Source organism: Larus michahellis, chromosome 3 (assembly GCF_964199755.1).
Source record: "Larus michahellis chromosome 3, bLarMic1.1, whole genome shotgun sequence".
In the NCBI taxonomy this organism is placed as follows: domain Eukaryota; kingdom Metazoa; phylum Chordata; class Aves; order Charadriiformes; family Laridae; genus Larus; species Larus michahellis.
The window spans coordinates 103565335-103586606 of NC_133898.1; the positions used below are offsets into that span (position 1 = coordinate 103565335).

The window sequence follows — 21272 nt, forward strand, 5'->3', positions numbered from 1 at the left end:
TTCTAAGTTTTTACATGATCTAAAGACTTACACAGATTAAGTTAGATAACTGCCAAAATGAAATTATCTTAGAGGACTGAAGAAGAGAGAAAGGAAAGGTGCAGTATCAGAGAATTTCAAGTTGACTGGCATAGCTTTCATATAACTCAATTATATTTAATTCAAAAACTATAATTATCTGTGGTTCATACCTATAGCTGTGCTGTCATGTGCAAAGTCCCATTTGGCTTCTATTTCTCAGTGCTAGTAACAAAAATATAATGAGAAAATCATGTTTCAGGACATATATGCTGCCTATGTCCTCTTTGCTGCTGTGGCAGATAGTTGCTGTGGCAGTTATCAGTGTAGTAGCATCTGAGTAACCATATGTTCATAGCAATAGCTATCAATTCAACATGTAATAGGCTCTGCGATTCTGGTTCGTGTTCTTATAATGACTCAGACCCACTGAAAATTTCAAAAGCACATTCAGACATCGAGATTGAATATATGACAAGTCATTGACTTTGAGAAGAAACTTTGTTTTTCCAGTTATTCTTGTTTCTATTGTGAAGTTCATGCTATCTACTGTATAGCGTGTGTTTACAGCTCCTTTTTCTGTGTGGGCTGCTAGTACAGAAGATTTAGGGATCGCTTACTTATTTCTGATCTGATATGCAGGAATATAACATGGACCACAGTTCAACCCGTGTCACTTGTGTGGCTTAAGGTACAATTGCTTCAGTGCAGAGACATGCTGAAAAATTATTTAGGAAGTAAAGCAAAGACTTTTATCCAGCTGAATCTCCAGGAATTACTTACATCAGCAGTGTATATTTTTGCCTGAGCTCCAGTTCATCCTGGTTACCCTTGCTTGACCTCCAGATATCAAGACTTTGTATGTACAACTGTTTCCAAAGATGATTTTTTCACAAATAGGCAAGTAAAATAACACTTTCAGACTAGTACACTTGTAAAGACAAGCAGTCTTTACAAAGCAGTACATAGTTCTGCTGGGCATACATGTTCTTCGATGGACCTACCCAATGGACTATTCTTCTCTCCAAGCTCCTTTTGGATTCAGCAAAAAATTATGGCTCTAGGTTTCAGTGACAGAAATTTAGTATTAACATTAGCAGAGGGTGAAGAATAGTAAGGCAGGACTAGAGCACTCGGAAGTCTCCATCACCATAGCTTTTAAAACCAGAATAGATAAATTTCAGTAAAGAATCATGTAAATAAATTAATGTGCTTATAGGTAGATGAAATGATCTAGGTGACGTCTTGAGGTCCCTTCTAGCTCTATTTTCTGTTATTTTTCCCCTTTTTGTTCATGCATGACTAGGTTGACTTCAAGATAACAACACAGGATAATCTAATTGGACTAAGGAAGATGTTTTGTTACAAATAAAAAGAAAGTAACCCCATTTTCCAACTTCATTTTGATTTGTGCGGTTTTTATGACTGATAGAAATCATTTTAGGAACAATTAAAGTAAATCTGATGTTTCAAGCACTAAAGTAAATGTGTTTTTAATAGAGTAGGATACTGACTTTCATATTTTTTCCATGTTGTGTTAAATTACAGTAAGTAATTCTAGTCCATTCCTTCAGAATGACCTCATAATAAAGATATCAGATCTTAATTTTTCACAAGTAGCATTTTCATCTAGATACACAAACGTACATAAACTGAACACTATAATACATCTCATAATATAGTACAATGCATCACTGGATGAACTTTCTGGTTTAGACTGTCTCCTTACTTTTGTTGAAAAGGGGCAAAATTCATTAGGGGGAAAAAAATCTTAGATACAAAAGTATCAAGAGATTAAAGAGTTATATTAATTTTATTTGCCACTACAAAAGAAATGAATATCATGGCCAGCTCATGTAAAGCATAAACTTTCTTACATCCTCCTTTTAGTTTCAAGTACTGACATAGACTTCATACAACAGTGCCAGAGTACATGCAACAATAGTTAGTGCAAATACAACACAAAACCTGTTTTGTCAGTCTTCTCACTGACATCTGTAGTCATGAGAAGATTAAATAAGTCTGCCACGATTCTGCAAGACTGTATTGCTCAAAACCTTCTGCTGTGGATCAAAGGGACAGATAGAAGCAGCATTCAGATTGTTCATAGCTTTTACTGATGTGGTAGTTGTCTTGGAGCCACCCATTTTAGATGCCACCTTTGTTCTTGTGTGTGATGTAACAGCATTAATTCATTAGCATCACTGTAAAGTCTAGAAACGCAAGTAGATGATCATCATGTTACTGTGCTAGAGTTGTACGACTGAAAAGCTTATGCGTTCTTCAAAGATCTTTGAGTAAAAATTCCTGAAATCTTCTACCTGCATGACAGAAATGACTCTTACATTCCATTTTGCGCAGAACCTTTTCTGATAAATTTTTGAAAACTTCTCAAAATCTAATCTCAAAATTAAAACAGTTACTTCAGAAAAACATTGCCAGTAACAACTGGCTGCTGTACAGCAGATAAGCGCTGATCCCTATTTCTGGATTCAGTCTTCAAATGGCAACTATCAGTTTCCTTACCTGCTGATAGAAATTTGGGGAGGGGGGAGAAGCCTGGCAGACTTCTAGTAAGTTCCTATCTCTTGCCAGTGTCCCTAGTGTGTTTGTACTTACCACTTGTAGTATGGTTTAATGTTCCCTGAGGTGTCCAAACATCTACCCTCCCTCCAGTGGAATCCCCGCTATAATTCTGTGGAGGGATTTCCAAGCAAAAGATGGCAGAAATACTCAGGGTAAAAATAAGATCTTTGGCTGTTTAATTGAATACCAAAGAACTAGAGAGCAAATATTTCTGAACGGTCTTAAGACAAAGACTTAGAGTAGCCCTTGAGAAGCTCACAATCATATTCACATACTCTCTTTCCTGATGTCTTCCTGAGGAGCTTTAGTAAACAGCATTTTTCAGATTCATATGTTCTGATGCATTCAGAAAGAAAACACTGAGAGATGTCAGTGATCTTCCTCAAATGTAGAATGAGTCTAGGAAATGCTTAAAGCAATGATCAGATACCTTTATTTAATCAACCAGTCCTATTGTTTTGGACTACTTCCTTTGTAAAACATCCCTGCAGACTAGTTGTGGAGAAAACTATCTGTAGTTAAATGAAACAATTTTGTCCTTAGTTTAAAAATGATGGCTGGCCAGGACTGTGAATAATCATTAATTTATTAGGAGATTATCACATGGTTAAATCTTTTGGTGATATGATCAGAGGTTTACTCACTTCTCTTTCAGTATCAAAATATTACTATATAGTAAAATATATTGACACATAAATATAAACCAAACTGCAATAGGTAGAGTGGTTACACTGGTTCTTTGTAAAATGGGATACTCAGTATTATTTTCTCTACTGTGCACTCTTTCACCTTTTAACCAGTATGCATTGTATTTATACTTTGTCATATTTCATTTTGGTTTTGTGCTTATACCCACCTGTTCATAAATAAAGATTTCCCTGTATTTTATTTCCAACCTGTTGAAATCAATCAAGACAGGAAGCCTAGAATATGACATTTTATGTATCTTCACAGCAATCCACTTATGGCATTCATCATCAGAAACTGTTTTCAAATGCCACTTCTCATTTATTTGATTCAATGAGCAAAATGGAATCAAATTCCGTTGCTCTGAAATAGAGAAAAGTTTTTCCTCTAAAACTGGGTAGAATTTCTAAAATTCTGCATCATTCCCTTTGCAAATACTGTGTCTGCAGACATTTTGTATTATATTCTGAAATACTTGTTCATAATTCTGTGTCTGTGAGAAAAGTACAGCAGAATGCAGAATATTTGAATAGAAATCCCCATGTGTCTGTGGTTGTAGAGAATAAATGGCAAATTGGTTTCTATTTCAGATATTGCAAAAAGTTCAGAACCCAAAGTCATCTTGCAATTGTGATGGCTCTCCACTCCTATGCTTGTATAGCTCTACTGACTCCCTTATTTATTTTAATTTTTTAATTCAGATTTGCTGTAGCATGAAAATCAAATGTAGGAAAACGCTGGAGACAGATGAGATCTAGTTTAACTTCAGGCATGTTGTAAGCTACTAAATAAAGCCAGGGAGTATTGTAATGGAGACATACTTCTCTCTTAAAAATATTGGATACAACCAAACTTGAGCTTTCAGAAAAAGGGAGACTTTATCCACTAAAATGTTCACCGTATTATTCCATTAGTTCTAAAGATCTATTCACTAAAGGACTATATTTGTGATTTAAGGCGTAATCCTACAAGAAGTTCCTTTATTCAAAAGAATTCTCATCTTTCCTATAGATGTAATGCTCTGTTAAGTAGAGATGTTCCAGTAAGTTTCAGATTCCTAGGAGGATTATTTCTTTATTCACACATTTCCACTATGAAGTATTATGAAATATTTTACAGAAATTACATATGCTCCAGTTCATGTGAATGCAAATGTTGCTCACCTGTCTTCCGAGCAGAAGCATACTCTTTTGTGTAAATAGCTTTTCTTTCATGGCCAACTATGTGTTAAGTCCCGCTTGCTCCCTCCCTCGCGTAGGAGGGAGAAGCATTACAAATGAATTCTTAACATGAATCGACTGCAGTAGCGTTAGACAGGATCCTGTTAGCATAGGAGCTGAGTGTTTGATTGTATCAATTATCGATGCTGGAAGTTGTAAACTCCAAGGATTACTCAACAGAAATGAGACTGAGAAAGAGGAAGACAACAGGAGATAGGAGTCCAAGACCTCAAAGGATCCATTTGAGGAAGTGAAAAAGAATGAGAGTTGTCTAAAATATTGAATCCCAACCACCTCTAGACATCCTTGTGAATTATCCTGGGTATTAGCTTAACTTGAAAATCTGTTATCTGAATCTAACCCAGACTGGGATATATCGATAAGGAGTGCTAAAGTTTCATTAACCTCTATCTATAGGTGTATATATGTCTAAATAACTATATGTATATATATGCACACATACATACACACACACATGTATGTGTATATGTATGTCTAAATGTATATATATGTCTAAAGTATAGGTGCTGATTGCAAGCTGGCAAAGGACGGCAATCTCTCTTCAAAGAGTGCCAATCCTAAAGCACAATATTGGTTCACTCTCACATTGTTGAGTGCCATAACACAAAGAGGGAAGTATCTCAAGAGTTATTTTTACATCTTCAAAGACAACTGTGGAACTTTTTCATCTGTTTGATTATGAATCTGAACTGTGGAACTTCACTGGCATCAGCTGAATCTCTAGTTTGGACCAATTCAAGTATTTCACAAAAGAAGCCTGATTATTACCTAATGGCTGAGTTATCCCTCCAAGGTTGATCAAAAGCCTCTTTTCTAAATTGACTAGCTCTTTCCCAGACATTTTCTAATAAAAGATTCCTATAGTATTCTAGAATGCACTCTCCTGGTTAAAAAGTACAACCATTAAGAAAGAAAAATAATGTATAATAATGTCTTAATGTCTTTACAGGAAAAAAAATCTGTTAAAGTTCTAGGCCAACAGGTCTTAGTCATAGGCTTTCAGTTTCTTGGGATGTTTTAGGACAGACTACAGAACACACTTCACCTATGTGGAACCACATGTTAGCAGTGTTTAAAGCAGATGAACCCTTTCATGTACCTTTCAGCTTTGGCTGTTAGTGTGCCCATTGTATGCCTGCAGCCACATTTTGTGCTCCACAATTTGAGAAAAAAAGAGTCAGATGCATCACTCAGAAGTAAAAGCAAAGAACAAAAAAGAGAGAAAGGAAAAACAAACAAAAAAACCAACCAAACAAAAAACAAAACCATGAGGGAACAAGAAGGACTCAAGTTCTTCAGTTCTTGCAATGTTCTGCTGCCTTGTATTACAGAAGCTGTAAGAGCAGGCAGAGAAACAGATGGTAAAGTTGCTAACGATGGGTCTCTTGTCAGCAGCTTCCTGCAGGTGCAGGAGGAGGTTGGTCAAAGGCTAATGCAGTCTATTCATTAGTATTGTGATTTCCTGTACCTGACAGCATTGATCTCTGAGTGGTGAACAACACCCTTCCCCAAGGTGGCTTGTTGACCCAAAAGTCAGGGGTTTGTGGCTTCAGTCTTAACTCTTTTGTTTGCGGTTCTTTGCTTAAACCACCTTACAGCACCATTCTCCACAGCCTTTTGGATAACAAGCCGTGTGGTTTCCCATGGGTGTTGACACAGTCAGAATGGAATTCAGTTTTACTTAGCTAATGTCAATTTGAAAAAGTCCCAGTTAACGAGAGGTTAAAAACCTCTGTTAGCTTTAAAGGTTGCTGTTTAGATTCAGAGCCTCTGTATGTGAGCCCTTCTTATACCATAGGAGGACCAGATAATTCAGGTTGGAAGGCAGCTCAGGGGGCCCTTGTCTTTCAAATAAGGAACATCTTTTGTGTTCCTTTTTTGGAACTGGTCTGGCTTTATCTGCACGAAAAGAAGACACCACAAGTTTATGGAAACTCTGATCTCAAATCTTTAAAAGGAACAGGTTCAAAAGTACTAACCAAAACCAGCAGTTATGTTAAAATAAGCATAAATAGGTTATGATAATTAAAATTAACAATATATGTATTATTAATCTTCTTGCCCACAGAATAGGAATGAGGACAGAATCATACATCTTTGTTGCAAAAGTTTCCTCTAGATAGACAAAAATTACATCAGAGGTTGTCAGATTGGAAACCATTTGACATATAAAAATAATTAAACTACTTGTAAGATTCATAGTCCCATGTATACCAATTCTTCCACAAATGGTACTTCTAGAAGGTGACAAGAGTCTAAGTCATGGCACTTCAAGACCTCTGTGTGTCAGAAGTCTGGTGTTTAAGTATAGTGCAATGCTTTGAAAATTTAGGAGTGAAAGTTGAGAAGTTGTTAATGAGCTAATCTTATCTGCTTTATAAAATGTATTGCATCCTGCTTTCAGGTGGGTGCATGTACTTAAGTAAATTACACTTCATGTTGCTTCAAAGTAATGAATGCTAATGACAGATAATGGTGTCTTGTTTCCAATTAGCACTGCCAAGAGAGCCTGAGGTTTCTAGAGCTCATGATCACCAAATTTTCCAGGAACAGTCTGAGAACTTTAAAATTACATAAACAAGTTTTAATTATGCTGAATGCGTTTGCTGATTGTTTCCTTCCACAGTTGGTCATAATGCGAAAGAACTAAATCTTTATGTAGTTCAATAGTTTTAAAAAGACCTTATGTGTGTAAAGCCATATTTTATCACCCATTTTTATAAATATCATTCATTGTTCACTTTAATAAAAAACAGAGGAAAATGTTTACAAATAAATGCATGTAACAGTTTGTAGTGAAGATTCAGAAAGGTTTAAAATCGAGCAGTCTAATAGATAAGCAGTCGGCTCACAAAATGTGAGTTTAAATCAGGTGTTTCACATTAAAAAATACTTTTCCTTCACTTAGGTATTGTTCAAAACACTGTCTAATAAGAGTTAGCAAGGAATTTGAAATACCATTTTGGCTCATAATGAAAAAAGGTATATTATTCAGGGAAATAAAGTTGTAGAACTTAGATCACAATCATGTATTGTGCCATGAATTATGCGTTTTCAGAAACGTGTTAAGTATTGTGCTCACAGACATCAAATATGCAGTATATAACAAATCACTTCCTTTCTATAGTTGCAATATGGCTTGTTTCTTATTTTAACGGTTTGTGTATTAACTTTGTATTCTGTTTATACTGTATTTCACTTCTGAATGTTCACTGTGCAGGACTTTTATCTCACATCCTTATTGCCTGTATGATTGTGTGGGTTTTGTCCAATAAAAAAGTACAACAACAAGAGGGTAGCAATGAATTTTTACCTGCTCTTGCAAGTCTTGCATTTTGACGGATGTTATATCGATGGTAATAGCTCAAGGCCCTACTCAGTGACCACTGAAAGCAGAACTGATGTTGGTAACTTATTGGCCTGTGGACTGGGTCCCAAACGCACTCCTTTTAAAGCTGACCTTTGGATGCAGCCGCTTTGGTTTTTAAAATGTCTGAGGAAGAAATACTAGCATTTTATCCACTGACAGAAGATGAGAATTGCGGGGTTTCTTCTCCTGTAGCCCCACTCACTAGTCCAACACTCTCCTCTACCCAGAAAAGCAGGCAGTACGCCAAAATGCTGCTGCTTAAATTGGATTACACAAGATTTTTTACATACTGCTGTCTGCCAGGTCTAAGTGGTATGTCATCTGTCTGTTCTGTACATTTCAAGTAATTTCTTAGGTCTCAACCATGAGCTCTGTAGATATAATTTGTTACGTGACCTAACCCTGGAGTTGCCAGTTCTGTAGTTTACCTTACATAATCCTGTAATTTTATTTAACTGGCTACTAGAATCATTGCAAAATAGTACACAATGCTTAGTATGTTCAAATAAAATTTATATTCTTGCTGTTGATTTCTTGCACCGATTTAAAAGCAGGGTGTGTATGTTTAGATAATTAATTTTCAGGCAACTGGATGGCTCCCATTATCCTGGAAGGTAATGCTTTGCAGTGATTATGTCCTATAGAGCTTGGATAGCATTGGGAAAAATATTTAAAAGTATTAACTTCATTTTCATTCATGTCACTTGTATATCCACTTTCTGAAACTGCTTTAGCAAATGAATTTCATCTGTCTGAGCTGTTGACGTCAGTGTACTATCCACTCACATGAATGACTTCTGGCTAAATTACTAAATTAATGCACAACAATTATAGCTGCGTTTTCAGTTTAAAAAAAAAAAAAAAAAAAAAAAAAAACAAGATATTTGTAGCTGAAAACTGCCTGTGAGAGCTGTGCCTAGCCAGTCAGGGGATGACGTGTCCCAAATCAAAACAAGTTGACTGTCGGTTATCAGACACATGCAATCAGTGCTCTCAAGTGAGATACATCACATGAATTATTCTCAGAAATTGTTCCAAGAATAGTTACGAATAGCTATTAAGTTCGAGAAATTAAAAATCTGATTACAGGCAGCTTGTGAACAAAGAAATCAAAATTAGTTTAAGAAAATAATTGTTACAGATTGCTTGTTTATCTCTGTTGTATTTGTGAAATATTTTTACGTACACTGCACTGTCAACTAAGCTTCTCTTTCAAGTGTAAATTAATATTTTTAAAATGATAATCTAATATGGAAAATTGCCTGAGCAATAATGTTATAAATAGTGCAATATCGAGCTGATTGCCTGCTTCTGTTCATTTTACAAGAGTCCGTCTCGCACAGTGTCCAAGGAAAAAGAAGAAAATGTGACAATAACAAAAGATTAACAGGGAAAGTGTTACATTTTCTGTTTGGTTCACTACAAACAGAAGTACAATATAATAGAGTTCGTGGAGTTGTAAGTTTTTCTGGGCAGAGACTGATTCTTGTTATATCTACCTGGTACCTGATAACACCAGTTGTCTGATCTTGAATTTGGTACCAGGTACCAAATACATAGCGCAAACTGTAAATAATAATGGCATTCAATCAAAAGTATGAAAAATTCCATTTCCATTTCATTATGTCTTAGAGGTCAGATTTTCTGGGTAATAGCTGGGGATTTCTGATTATCAGGGTGTCACTGTGATCTGAAATGTTTTGGTAACACGTTAATATGACCATACATAATTTTTGTTAATGAACACAAAGCAGTGAAAAAGTGGGTTTGAGACTCTTAAGTCTGATTTTCCACTCCTTGAACCTCACTGCTTTCAATACGCACTTTATTGATTACTGTATAAAACTTTCCATGGGTGTCCAATAACTGCATAAGGACAAAGGCTGTGGAGAATCAGGTTTCTCTTTACAAGCAGTGGAGACACACTTTCTTCTTCAGGAGCAAAGCTGAAATCCTGTCAGTGTTTTTGGTAAAGATAAGTAGTTTACAGGTTCCCCACAATACAATGCAGTTAGCTTTGGGCGGAAACAAACTACACTGAGTTTGATGCCGCATAAATGTTTGGAATTACAGATAAATGAGATTAACACGTCTTTTGGTGGGTTAACAATAGTGAATAATAAAGTGAATGGTCTTTTTTCGAACCTTATTTTTGCAAATAGAATTTCTGGCAGTGTTTGTCACAACTCCTAGGTTTACATATTTAGAACCAATTTTGGTTTATGCTCAGTAGATAAGAAATGTGATGTGCTCTATAATAGCTGTTATTGTCACCGATACATTTTCCTTCGTATTTTTTAAATTCTCACTACCCCTGAAACTAGATGGACTGTGCTATCATGTAAAAGTGTTAAAATATGTTTCATTTTCTATGCTCTGTTTTCATTTTGAGTTGGTTACCTATGGTAATAGTGACATGGCTATCTGAATCTGTTACAGTGTGCCTGAATATTATGACTACGGTCACGGAACAAGCGAAGAGGCTTATGACAGCTACGGTAAGGTCTATTCTATCTTCAGCAAAAGTGTGAAATCAAAAGAAAAAACCTGTCACTGACAACTCAGAAATTACTTCCACATACTTTTCTTTCTTTTGCCACTTTTACAAAGACCAAACAAAATGGATTTCTGCAACTTTAGGATGAGGTTTGACTTACTGAAGTGGGACCAGAAAATGGGACAGATCAATTTTGATCAAAATTACAAAGCCAATTAATCACAGTCACAGATCAGCTTTAAGAGCAACACTGAAGTTTCTGATTAAGTGCCTGAATATATTTCACAGTGTTAAGTGTCCGTCTGCTTGATGTGCCAACAATACTATGCATCTGCTGCTGTCATATGCATTGCTTCAAGCAGCAAGTTTTGTAAGATTTTTAAATACAGACTATTGAAAGTGGAAAGAGAGGGTGCTGTGCCACCATGGGAACCCCCACTGCACCAAGGGGGGAAAGGAGTATCTCGTGGCACACCAGGCAGCGCTGTACCCTTTGCACCTCTCCCCGCCGAGTCTGTGTCTGAGCTGGAATAGTTCCACTTCACAGGAACAGAGGGCATGAGAGGAAAATAAAGTGTTGCTCCAGCGTGTGCAGCCCATTTTCTAGGTGTGTGGTTTGATATTAGTGATGTGTTTCAATAACTAAACAGAATGTATTCCGTCTTTTCCTATCAGGTTTTTTCCCAGCACATTTTACCATCAGATGGCACAGTGAATCTGACATTTTCACTGAAATAATAGAGCGGTGCTGACTATTGTCAGCTTAAAGACTGACCCCTGTATACTCAGCAGAGATGTCATGCTTGATTTACTACTACTAATAAAGTATCCTAAGTTTACATGGTGACTTCCAAAGCGTTGTGAGAATGTGAGCTGCGGGAAATGATGCTGCAAGTAAAAGTTACAGCGAGGGGTTATATAAGGATCGCTGCTTGAAAGAAATTTATTCATGCAGCTGTGAAGCAAATGTCACTGTAATGCAATGTTGCAGTTTCCTTTATATTTGTACAGAAATCACGAGACATTACTGAGACGTTGTCCAAATGATTGCATTGCATAATCAGAAATAACTTAATTTTTTGTATAATCCATACTTACAGTATATTTGGATAATACAATGTGCAGTCAAGCAGATTTTCAGTGCTAAACAAGTAATAATAATAATAACAACTTATCCATATGAATGTGTGTGGTTTGGTTACCTTTCGTTTTGTTTCCTTTTTGTACCTACTTTTTTTAATACCTGCAGTGAAAGACTTTTCCTCCCCTCTCCAGCTCCCCTCTCCATCTCTCCTCCCAGATGTATTGCTAAGGTTTTGGGCGATGCAGAAAAGCAGAAAAGTCTGAGCTCAGCAGTAAGAATTACCCACTGCTTAACTTTTAACTAGACTTCCCAACGCTGAATCTCTGTGTGTTTGGGCAAGACATTTAAAGTAATGTCACTCTTCCTCCAATCCCTCATTTGTAAAACTAGAAGAATATTACTTGTTTTCCCAGCAGGGCTTTTGAATGGAGCAGTTAGCTAAGGCTTACAAAGTGCTCAAAGAGTGGGATCATGCCTAAATTTTTGCTCCGCATGAAGCAACCTTTTTTTGCCATTTAGCAGCCAAAGCAAACTCAAAAAGCTTGAGTTTGCTTTGCTAGACTTCTCTTAAAATATGTGGTTGAAAACTGTGGACATTTTTTTTGCTTAAACAATTTTGTGACCTGACCTTTGAATACAAAATTCTGGAATAGTTTTACCAGTAGCCTGGAATAAACTTTAAAATGGAATAATATTCCAAATTGCTATTTTTCTACTTTCTGAAATCAGATACATTTCTATGTGAGTCTTTGTGCTCTTGTTGGTTCACTTACTTTACCAGATTAGTAAATTCACTAGTTCTGTGCTCTGGAAACCTGTGCGTGAACTTCTTCATCCCAAAGTCACCACCATTTATCTGAAGAGGTAATCTGAGTATATGGAGATATATAATATATTCTTAACTTCCTCATTTTCTAAATTCTTGGTACATACACTGATGTTCTCTGTGTATGTGACTTTTTCAGTGCTTCCCACCCAGATAACAAGCAACCTGGTGCCACCCCTTCTCATCCTCATGTAACTTTTACTCTAATTCTCTGTTCCCAGAGAACTGTTCCCAGTTCCCTACTTTTTTTTTCAGGATGTTTTGCAATGCATTGTGAGTCTTCTGAATCCACCCCACTGTATGAAATCAGCCGTCCCTTCACATTTCACTGTCCTGCAGAAATCAACACAGTCTTTCTTTCACCCCAGTTCAGTTTCACACCTTGTTTTATCTTCCACAACAAGGCTGTGTTCCTCCTTTACAATCCTTTCTGGCACACCTCTGTAATTCAGAATTCCTCCAAACTCGGAATAAGACCACACACAAATGGTACATGAACATAGAACTGGTGTCTTCTTGTTGTTGTCTTTTAGATGTTTCTTGTAATGAATTGTCTTTTCACACTTATCCCTTCCAAGAACCATATATGAATTCTCAGAAATTGACTAGCTTGGCATCTCTTTATTTTTTCCCATGCATCCTCTTTCTTCCAACTTATATTTAGGGAGGACGGTTCTCAATCCCAAGAAGGTTTCCTTTTATTCTTTTTCATGAAGTAGATTCGACCAAATAACAATGCTACTTCCTTCTTAATTTTTTTTAAGTATAATATAGAGCTTTCTGTAGTCTGTTAAGTATTATACAGCACCATAGTACTCCCATATGAGCTGCCTGCTATGACTTTTCTTTCTATCTGGGCAGGTAGCAGGTGGTTTTTGTCTCATATGTTCTTCTATGCTCCTTTTAAAAGGCCTTGTGGAGAACTCTGACTGGGGTCACTGTTTCCTCAGAAGTTCTTAAGATTTATGCCTTTATGGATTATTCATTATAGGGTTGCAAAAATCACAGCAGTGTTTCAGAGCAGAGCCCACCTGAACACCATGTCATTCTCAAGAAGTTCATCTCCCTTTTAATTAGATGGAAGTACCAAACAAGAAATGCCCTAAGTCACTTATCTGAGGCTGGGCAAGGTGAACTGTTGCTCACTATTCCTTGCTGTAGAATCCACAACTTGGGTTAATTGCCTTGACTCCTTGTTCAGTTTCTGCTGTGAAGGTTCCTGAGAATTCAGTCCCTTCCAAATCCAACCAAGCAACCTCCCAAGACAATGACAAAGGCAGCTGAGAGGGATATATGTAAAATCCCACTATTTCCCATGACTTAGGGATGTTTCATGAATGAAAGTTCATAGCATAGGACCCTGTCATGCAATTAGATACTCAAATTCTGTTGCGATTTGATATGCTTGCCACCCAGTCTCTCAGAAGGATCAAAGCAGAGACACTTCAAAGCATTCCCTGTAGCAGCCTCTGGGCACCTGGAAATACTTTACTAAGGAATTATGAGATTCCTACAATTTTTTATAGGATCTAGATTATGCAGCTACTGCTAGAGAATTTTGAAGATCACTGTTCTGGGCTGAGGAGCATAAATTTGGGGCGTATGCCGTCTTCTTGTGGACATAGGCCTTATAGGCTTCCTCATATGAATGGTAAAGAAATATCTTCAGCAGGCACTTTAAAACTAAAAGGCTAGTCACTTAAAGTACCGCACAATTTTCAAAAATGTAAAGCATCCTCACCTCTAATCACACTCAATAAACATTTTATGATACTTGTGTCACTGAAGGTCTTGATATCTACAGATATGAATTTAAATCTAGGAGTCTACACTAGGGTGACAGTGTCATTTTAACTTGATGATGATGCTTATGTTATAAAACAGAAGGCATGAAATGGGATTAATTTATGAACAAAAACTTTATAACCATTGCTCTGATTATATTTTAATAATTTTGTGTTTTCCCTTCTGGCACTGTTGTCGTCTGAGGAAGTATCTAGTGAAAACATGAATTTAATGATTTGTCTTATAAATTGATTAGGATAAAATGTACAACTGAAAACTTGGTAACTGAGAACCTTTCCTGCCCGTATATAATGTCATGCCCAAGTCCAAAAAAGCACCTTCACTGGACAGGAATACTGTAAAGGAAAAAGCCTTTGTAAACCGTTCACGTTCTCATTTCTCTCTCCTTTTCCCTGTTTTTCAGAGGAACCAGCATTCTCAATACAAGTGTTGTGCTGTGTTAGGTCACTCTAGACTTGCTAGCAAGGTACTCCAATGTCTTATAAGCTTTATTAATTTTATCTGATCTGCCTCATGGTTGTTTCATCTGAATCCTTTTTCTCCCTTGCACTGATGGGAGCGCACAAGTTTTTATTTATCAGATACAGTTTCTGTCTTAGTTATTCCACGGTCTGGGGACTCTAGCAAAGGAGCTCTGCCACTTCTCCCTGCAGAAGGCTGAAGAGGCTCCTGCCTCTGCTTCCAAAGGTGGATACTGCCATAGCGAGGATGGAGGAAAGTAAGAGTGTGCCTGTTGTCAGATGCTATAGTTCACAGCCTGGTGCATATTCTGTCATGTGCATGACCTGAAAATGATGGTGATTTATGTCTTTATGCCAGGTCATGAACCGCAGTATCTGAGAGGACAGTACACGTGGACTTCTGTTGCTACTACCAAAAATGCAGAAACCTTAGGTAGAGGGTAAAAGGAGAGGGTTAAAGTCTATAACCTCCTAAACCACCACAATTAAATTAGAATAACACCATCTGCCAAAGGCCTTAGGCAAGAGTTAGGAAGGTTAATCTGTACCTTGTCTTTTACACAAAGAGGGAAGACATAAGTGAACTCCACTGACATTCCTGTTGCTATACAGGAAAAGCCTGCAAGGCTGTTTACTGCGTGTGCTGCCATTGCGGCGAGGAGACAGCATTATTTAAGTGTGCTCTATCTTCACCATAAATTTTTTAATGTGCACATTTTCTCTAATTACCACATTTTGTAGTGTGTATTCTACTCCAGTTTAGCATTAAGTGCTCACTTGTAAACAGCTGGTATTTGGGTTTAGGATAATTCCATCTTTAATTAAAATTGGAGAGTGTAACTGTTTAGCAAAATTTCTTTTAACGTAAGACAACCTCTAAGTTGTAAAATGCTGCCACGATGATTTAACTGACTATTTCACAAATAATTCCTTGACAGTGACTCAATATGAGATCTTTGCAGTTGTGATGACAATTACTTTACTAAGTAATGTTCTACACAGACAGTGCTTTATACACAAATTCTTTATAGGGCTTTATACGACTAACAACTAAAAATGTACAGGAATGTTCCACTACTTTTTTATTATCTTGTTTATTTTTTAATTTTGTGTTTGGCCTGAAGAGCATATTACCTAGGTTGGTTTGTTGTTTGGCTTTTTTTTGGAGTAACAATGATAGTTTTTGCTGAAGAAGTAAAAGTAAAAATAAATATATAGTGATGAAGTTGGGGGAGGAAAGAGTGTACGGAGCATTCAAACTTCAGGAATTATGATAAATAGGTTGATTGAAGAGATGTTGCCTTAGGAGACATAAATTCTCATATTTCATGATAAGACATAAGCATGCTCATTTCGTGGAGAAACTCAAGTAGCTACCATCCTGATGTGAAATAAAACCTGTGTTGGTGAATCTATGGCAGTGATAAAACCAGATGAAGCCATGCTGCAATGTATACAGAAAAATATTGTTAAAATTTGAAAAAGCACTTCTTAGCAATTGCTCTGCAGGTGAAGAGGTTTGTTTGGCGGTCAAGTCCAAGTTCCAAACAATAGCTTTGCTATAGTAGGTCATTGGTCCTAATATTCATTATGCTCAAGTTGCTAAGGGTTTCTTACCCTATTTTTTTTCTAGCCTAGCCCCATTTAAGTTTTCAAATGTAGGAAATCAAGTGCTCAAATAAGGTAGTGACTGATATGCAGATGTAAGAGACATAGGTCTGATTCTCCTCATTGCAGTGTTTGATTTCCCATAGCTTGTGATTACAGGCAAGATTTTTTCTAACACTAATTAATAAAGCCTTACTAATGTGCACTGATAGTACATTTGTATCATCTGAGCATATACATTTGGTATCTGATAGGAAATATCACTGGCAACATACCAAAGAAAACTTTCTTTGGTTTCTAGGCCTTGGCACATCTTAGCATTGATTAAGCATCTCAGAGGCAACAGGACACAGATGCTCCAGCGTGGTGGAGTTTTTCTGCTGTGTCTCTACAGAGCACCTGGCCAGCAGGTTAGCACATGCTGGGCGCTTCTACACTAGCATAGGACCAGAAGTGCCCTTTCAAAGCAGGTTTCCCAATTGTCTCCATTTGTCACTCTTCTTTTCACATCACTGAGTTGGCTCAAAGTACATGACTTTTACTTTGGAACTAAACCAGAATGTGCACTCACCTTTTTGTGAGAATTCAGTTCAGAGGCTCAAACTATGGCCAGTCTGGAATGGAAAAAAATCTCTAGAAGCCGTATAGTGTGAACATGAGGTCCTCAGCGTCAGCTGTTTCACTCTGAAGATCATTCCTATTTGTATGCACCATGTGCTAATACTGATATAGCACCTGAGTCCTGATGTTTCCTCAGCTGTCCAGGCTGATGACCTTGCTGCATGTGCTGTGGTTCTGTCCCAAAAAATGCTGGAGTGGGCCATGGACCTGCATGACCGCCTTTATTTTGGGGGAGTAGAGGCATCTGGTCCCTCCCTGAGCATGAGGCAGGTGTAACCCAGCCCTGGGAACTCAGAAGTGCTCCTGAGTCTTCCTGTACAGCGCTCTGTTTTTCTTCCACCAAAAACAGGAGTCATTGGAGACTTCTACTGCATATGGACAGAAGATATACCAAATAAATTGTCCTCCCTTAATCTTCTATTTCATTCATTCCTATACTTACTAGGGTATCAGAGATCCAGTTCCTACTCTGTGGGACAGAATGAACTGTCAAAAGCATTTCCTCGATTTTCTGCAAAATTTTATCAATTCTTTTGCTGGAGGAATCACCTTAGCTGTCTCCCAAATAGTATTCATTCCCTCAGAAGAGATTTATGATTTTCATAAGAGCATGATTTTGAAAGTCTGCAGAAAAGGGAGCACATTTTGAATTCAGCTATGATGGCTACTGTGGGGATGATGCTAAAGTTATTGCTGTTTTGTCAAATCATTGTTTAAATTAGGCTATAATTCTTTAGAAAGTTCTACTGGGAACAGTAGATTTGGAGAATCTAAGAAAAAAGTCCTGTAATACCGATGCGCATGTAGTGCTGACCATCTGTGTAATTCCAGGCAGAGTATATCGCTGCACGTTTCATAAAGTAATAGAAAATTCATTTTTCCTGAAAATAAAAATAAATAAGCAATTAAAAACTAGAACTCCCTCCACACTGTCATGTTCACGATCACCTCACAGCAACACTGGTAGCAGCCCGGTTCCTCCCTGTGTTGCAGGTTCCCAAACTAGTTACCTGGGAACCCTGGTGCTTCTCCTCTCCTGCCTGAGGCAGATGTTTGCTGCAAAAGTGGCTGAAGCCTTGGAAGAAATTATTTTCTCCAGTCGTTCATTGCTGCTCTGCATGCTGGCATTACTCAACCCACAAGCGCACGAGCAGTCCTCATCTGCTCCGGTGCTAGGTCAGCTGGAGGATTTCTGTGATTCTCCCCTACCAGTTTAAGCCAGGGCAGCTCACAACACTAAAGTAGATTTGGAATATCTAATTTATTATCCCTCCTGAAGAGAAGGTACTCTCATAGGGACAGTAGCTTTTTAAAGCTAAGGACAGCTAAGTCCAGAAAATGGACTACTGAACCATGAGGTTTACCTAACATTTCTAATTTTTAAGCCATATATATTGCATATGCAGTATGTTTAGTAAAGTAAGTGGTATTTAGCACGGTATAAGTGAGCATAGTGGTTTTGAGTCTACGTTTCACAAACACCTTTTGTCTTCTGACAAGATTCCACATTTCAAATAAAAAAGGTTCCATTTGTGATTTGAAAGATAGCCATTTCAGCTATTCTCACAAAATTATAAAATGCATAGTAGCAAGTCAGGAAATCCTGTCTATGTTACAGGGTTTGCAGATAAGCAAAAAGAGAGCAGAAGAGTGAAGAAATAAGTGCATGCTCTCTTTAAAAAAAAAAAAAAAAAAAAAAAAAAAAAAGGCAAAGCCTGTTCTTGAATTTTTTGTCTAAAATAATATATACTTGTCCAATTATGACACGAGAAAAGTGCAACTGTCTTTTTTTGTGTGGATTTATGGGGTAAAATCCTGGCTTTGTCAATGTTAGCTGAACTTTAGTCATTAGCTCGTGTAGGGCAAAGTTTCCAACTGTTGCTTAGTACTTTGTCTCCACCCATCTTTTCACATAGGGAGAAGTTTGGAGGCTTGTTAGAAAGACAGCACAAATTGAATTACCCAAAGAAAATAATTCTAATTTTCAGTGGTCTTATTTTAAAGTTAAATGTCTGGTTTCTATTGGGTCTTCTGCTCAGCACGTCCATAGCACTTCTCTCTCACTGCTCAGGCAATTAATTACACCTCAGAACACCTCAGGGAAGCAGGTATTCCTGTCTCATTCTGCCGGTGAAGAAGCCATACCACAAACTATTAAACAATTATCCAAGGTCACTGAGCAAACAAGGAGTAGAGCCAGTAATCACAATTCCTGACTGCCACTTACGCTCCATCTCTAGTGTGGTGTGCTCCCCCCAAATCTATGCAGTGTAATGACCTTGCAAAGAAGGTAGAGATTTTTTTCCTCATAGGAAAGAAAACCATTTTATTCTGAATTAAGGCAGCTTCTCTGTTTCTAATAGCACTGAAAGCTAAATGGCAGATCAAATTAAACCATTATCTTAATTGCCGTTATATACGTCTTGACTATCTAAACAGAATAGCTCTTTTTATCTCTTCCTGGCCACCTGTCCCAATATAATTGACCAGAGATGAATGAAGTTGTGCCCAAAAATTGTGGGCAATATTCAGTTGTTAAATAAGTTACCAGGAAGAAGAAGTGATCAGGTCTTTATTATTACAGGGAATAAGCAATGAATATTAATGTAAAATTATTAGGAAATAACATACTCATATGCAAATCACATGGTGTTAATATGTATTTTTTAATTTTAAAGCATCTGTTAATATGATCTGCCTTTTAATTACTTGTATTGTTGCCCTCTTTGCATTTGTGAGTGTTATTCAATGCTGGAAAATTCCATGACAAGGTTGCAGAATGCCGACTAAAGAGTACGAAAAAAGCGCTCTGAGTATGTGCTTTTCTTGAATCTTGTACCAGAATATATTTAAGCATGTGATGATAGCCACTGTTTGGGGTAGAATTTTGGGGTAGGTGGAACACTGTGAATTTTTCTGTGCCTTTAATACTACATAGGTAAAAAATAAGACAGGACCAACTTCATATGTATCTCTGTTATAAATGATACCATTTAGTGATCCCACATTCAAAGGAAGTTCACAGGTTAACAATACTGTGACCTGTTTTCATTCTAGCTCTCCAGTAAGAAAAAAATCTAACTTAAATTCTGTATTTAAACAGTAGATCAGACCTACTGAGTCTACCAGCAATTGATCAAACAATAATCTTTAAAGATAGTCTCAGCTAATATATCAATAATGTCTGCAATCGATATTGGAAATATTTATATAACAGCAAACACAGCACCTAAGAGTCAATGTGAATTGTAAAAAGCAGTGCTAAAATACTAATATATAATTTCAATCAATCATAAACCAAGGGTGCTGATTGCCTGTGATAACAGCAATTAATTTGTGTGTCCTAAATGTGAGCTTCAAATATTGATTCACAGGGAGCATACAGCAAATGGAAAGAAATATCCAGTGTAATTAAAAGAGCCATGCCCATGACTTCACATTTCCTATCAGAGTAGCCACCAAAAAATTTACGATGACATTTGTTACCACACCCAAAGCAATCCTCATGCCCAAGCACACTCAGATTCCTCAGCTATAAACTCTCTTAGGTTTCCATCATGCCACGTAACCTGTACTTTTAGTTTCTGAAAGCGAAGCACACAACATTTCTCCTTAGCTATGAATGACAACATCAGAGAGATTTTGCACGTTGGCAATAACACCAAATTCCTGGAAAAAAATGGGTCTTCAGCCTTCAGTTATTAAACAGCCTCTGTGGATTTCTTTTCAATCACAGTCTTTGACACCTGATAGCACTGAGGACAGTCAGAAGTGAAAAGGACAGTGGGAGAGAGGAGCGCGCTAGAGCAGAAGGACTGGATGGCAGGTGGACCCCACCGAGGGAGCGGGGAGGTCGGACTCCGCAGGGTTTCTTTGCGCGGGAGTCAGAAGGAGGAAAAGGAATCAGCATTAAAACACAATGACGGCCCTGCACATCCCTTCAGCTCTTGGGCACACTGATTCACAGACTCGGTAGCAATTCTCCCAACTACTTTTCTGCAAGGCTACAGCTCTTACCTGCTCTTCACCTGAAATCTCTGTCAGTTTCCACTTCATTAACATGTCACTTCATTAAGATCGAATATGTTCCAAGCTCTCTTTCCTTTACATTGTGGTGCAGTCTCTCAGAGAAAGAGCAGACACCACTGTTCTCGCCAGCAATTTGTCTCCTTCACAGCATGTTTTGAGCTTTTTTCCCTGATCTTCTGCGAGATCTGCACCCCTGATTTATTCCATTTTTTATATATCCTGCACAACTTTTAATACTTTCTGGGGGGAGTGGTAGATCAAGTATACAGGATCGCTTTCTCTGCTAAGTAATACAGGGCACTGTGCCAAATTGCCCTCTCCTGTCTCCCTCCTGACCAGTACTGTATCCCAGAGGGGATCAGACCATCTGTGACGCTTCTGGAATCAACATCCTAGGTCTGAAGACTGGGCCTAGAATCACATCTGGTTTTATGTCAT

General features: G+C 37.5%; 1 protein-coding gene across 2 annotated transcripts in view; it reads left to right on the forward strand.

Moving 5' to 3' along the window:
- The window catches only part of KHDRBS2 (KH RNA binding domain containing, signal transduction associated 2), a 614534-nt gene that overhangs the window by 552827 nt on the left and 40435 nt on the right, over window positions 1-21272 (forward strand). For both annotated transcript variants that reach the window (XR_012586331.1, XM_074581525.1), the window contains exon 8: window positions 10342-10400. Coding sequence is in view for 1 of the 2 variants with exons in the window: in XM_074581525.1 (XP_074437626.1) it covers window positions 10342-10400 (59 nt within the window). In the remaining variant the exon portion in view is untranslated. The remainder of the gene's footprint in view (window positions 1-10341; window positions 10401-21272) is intronic.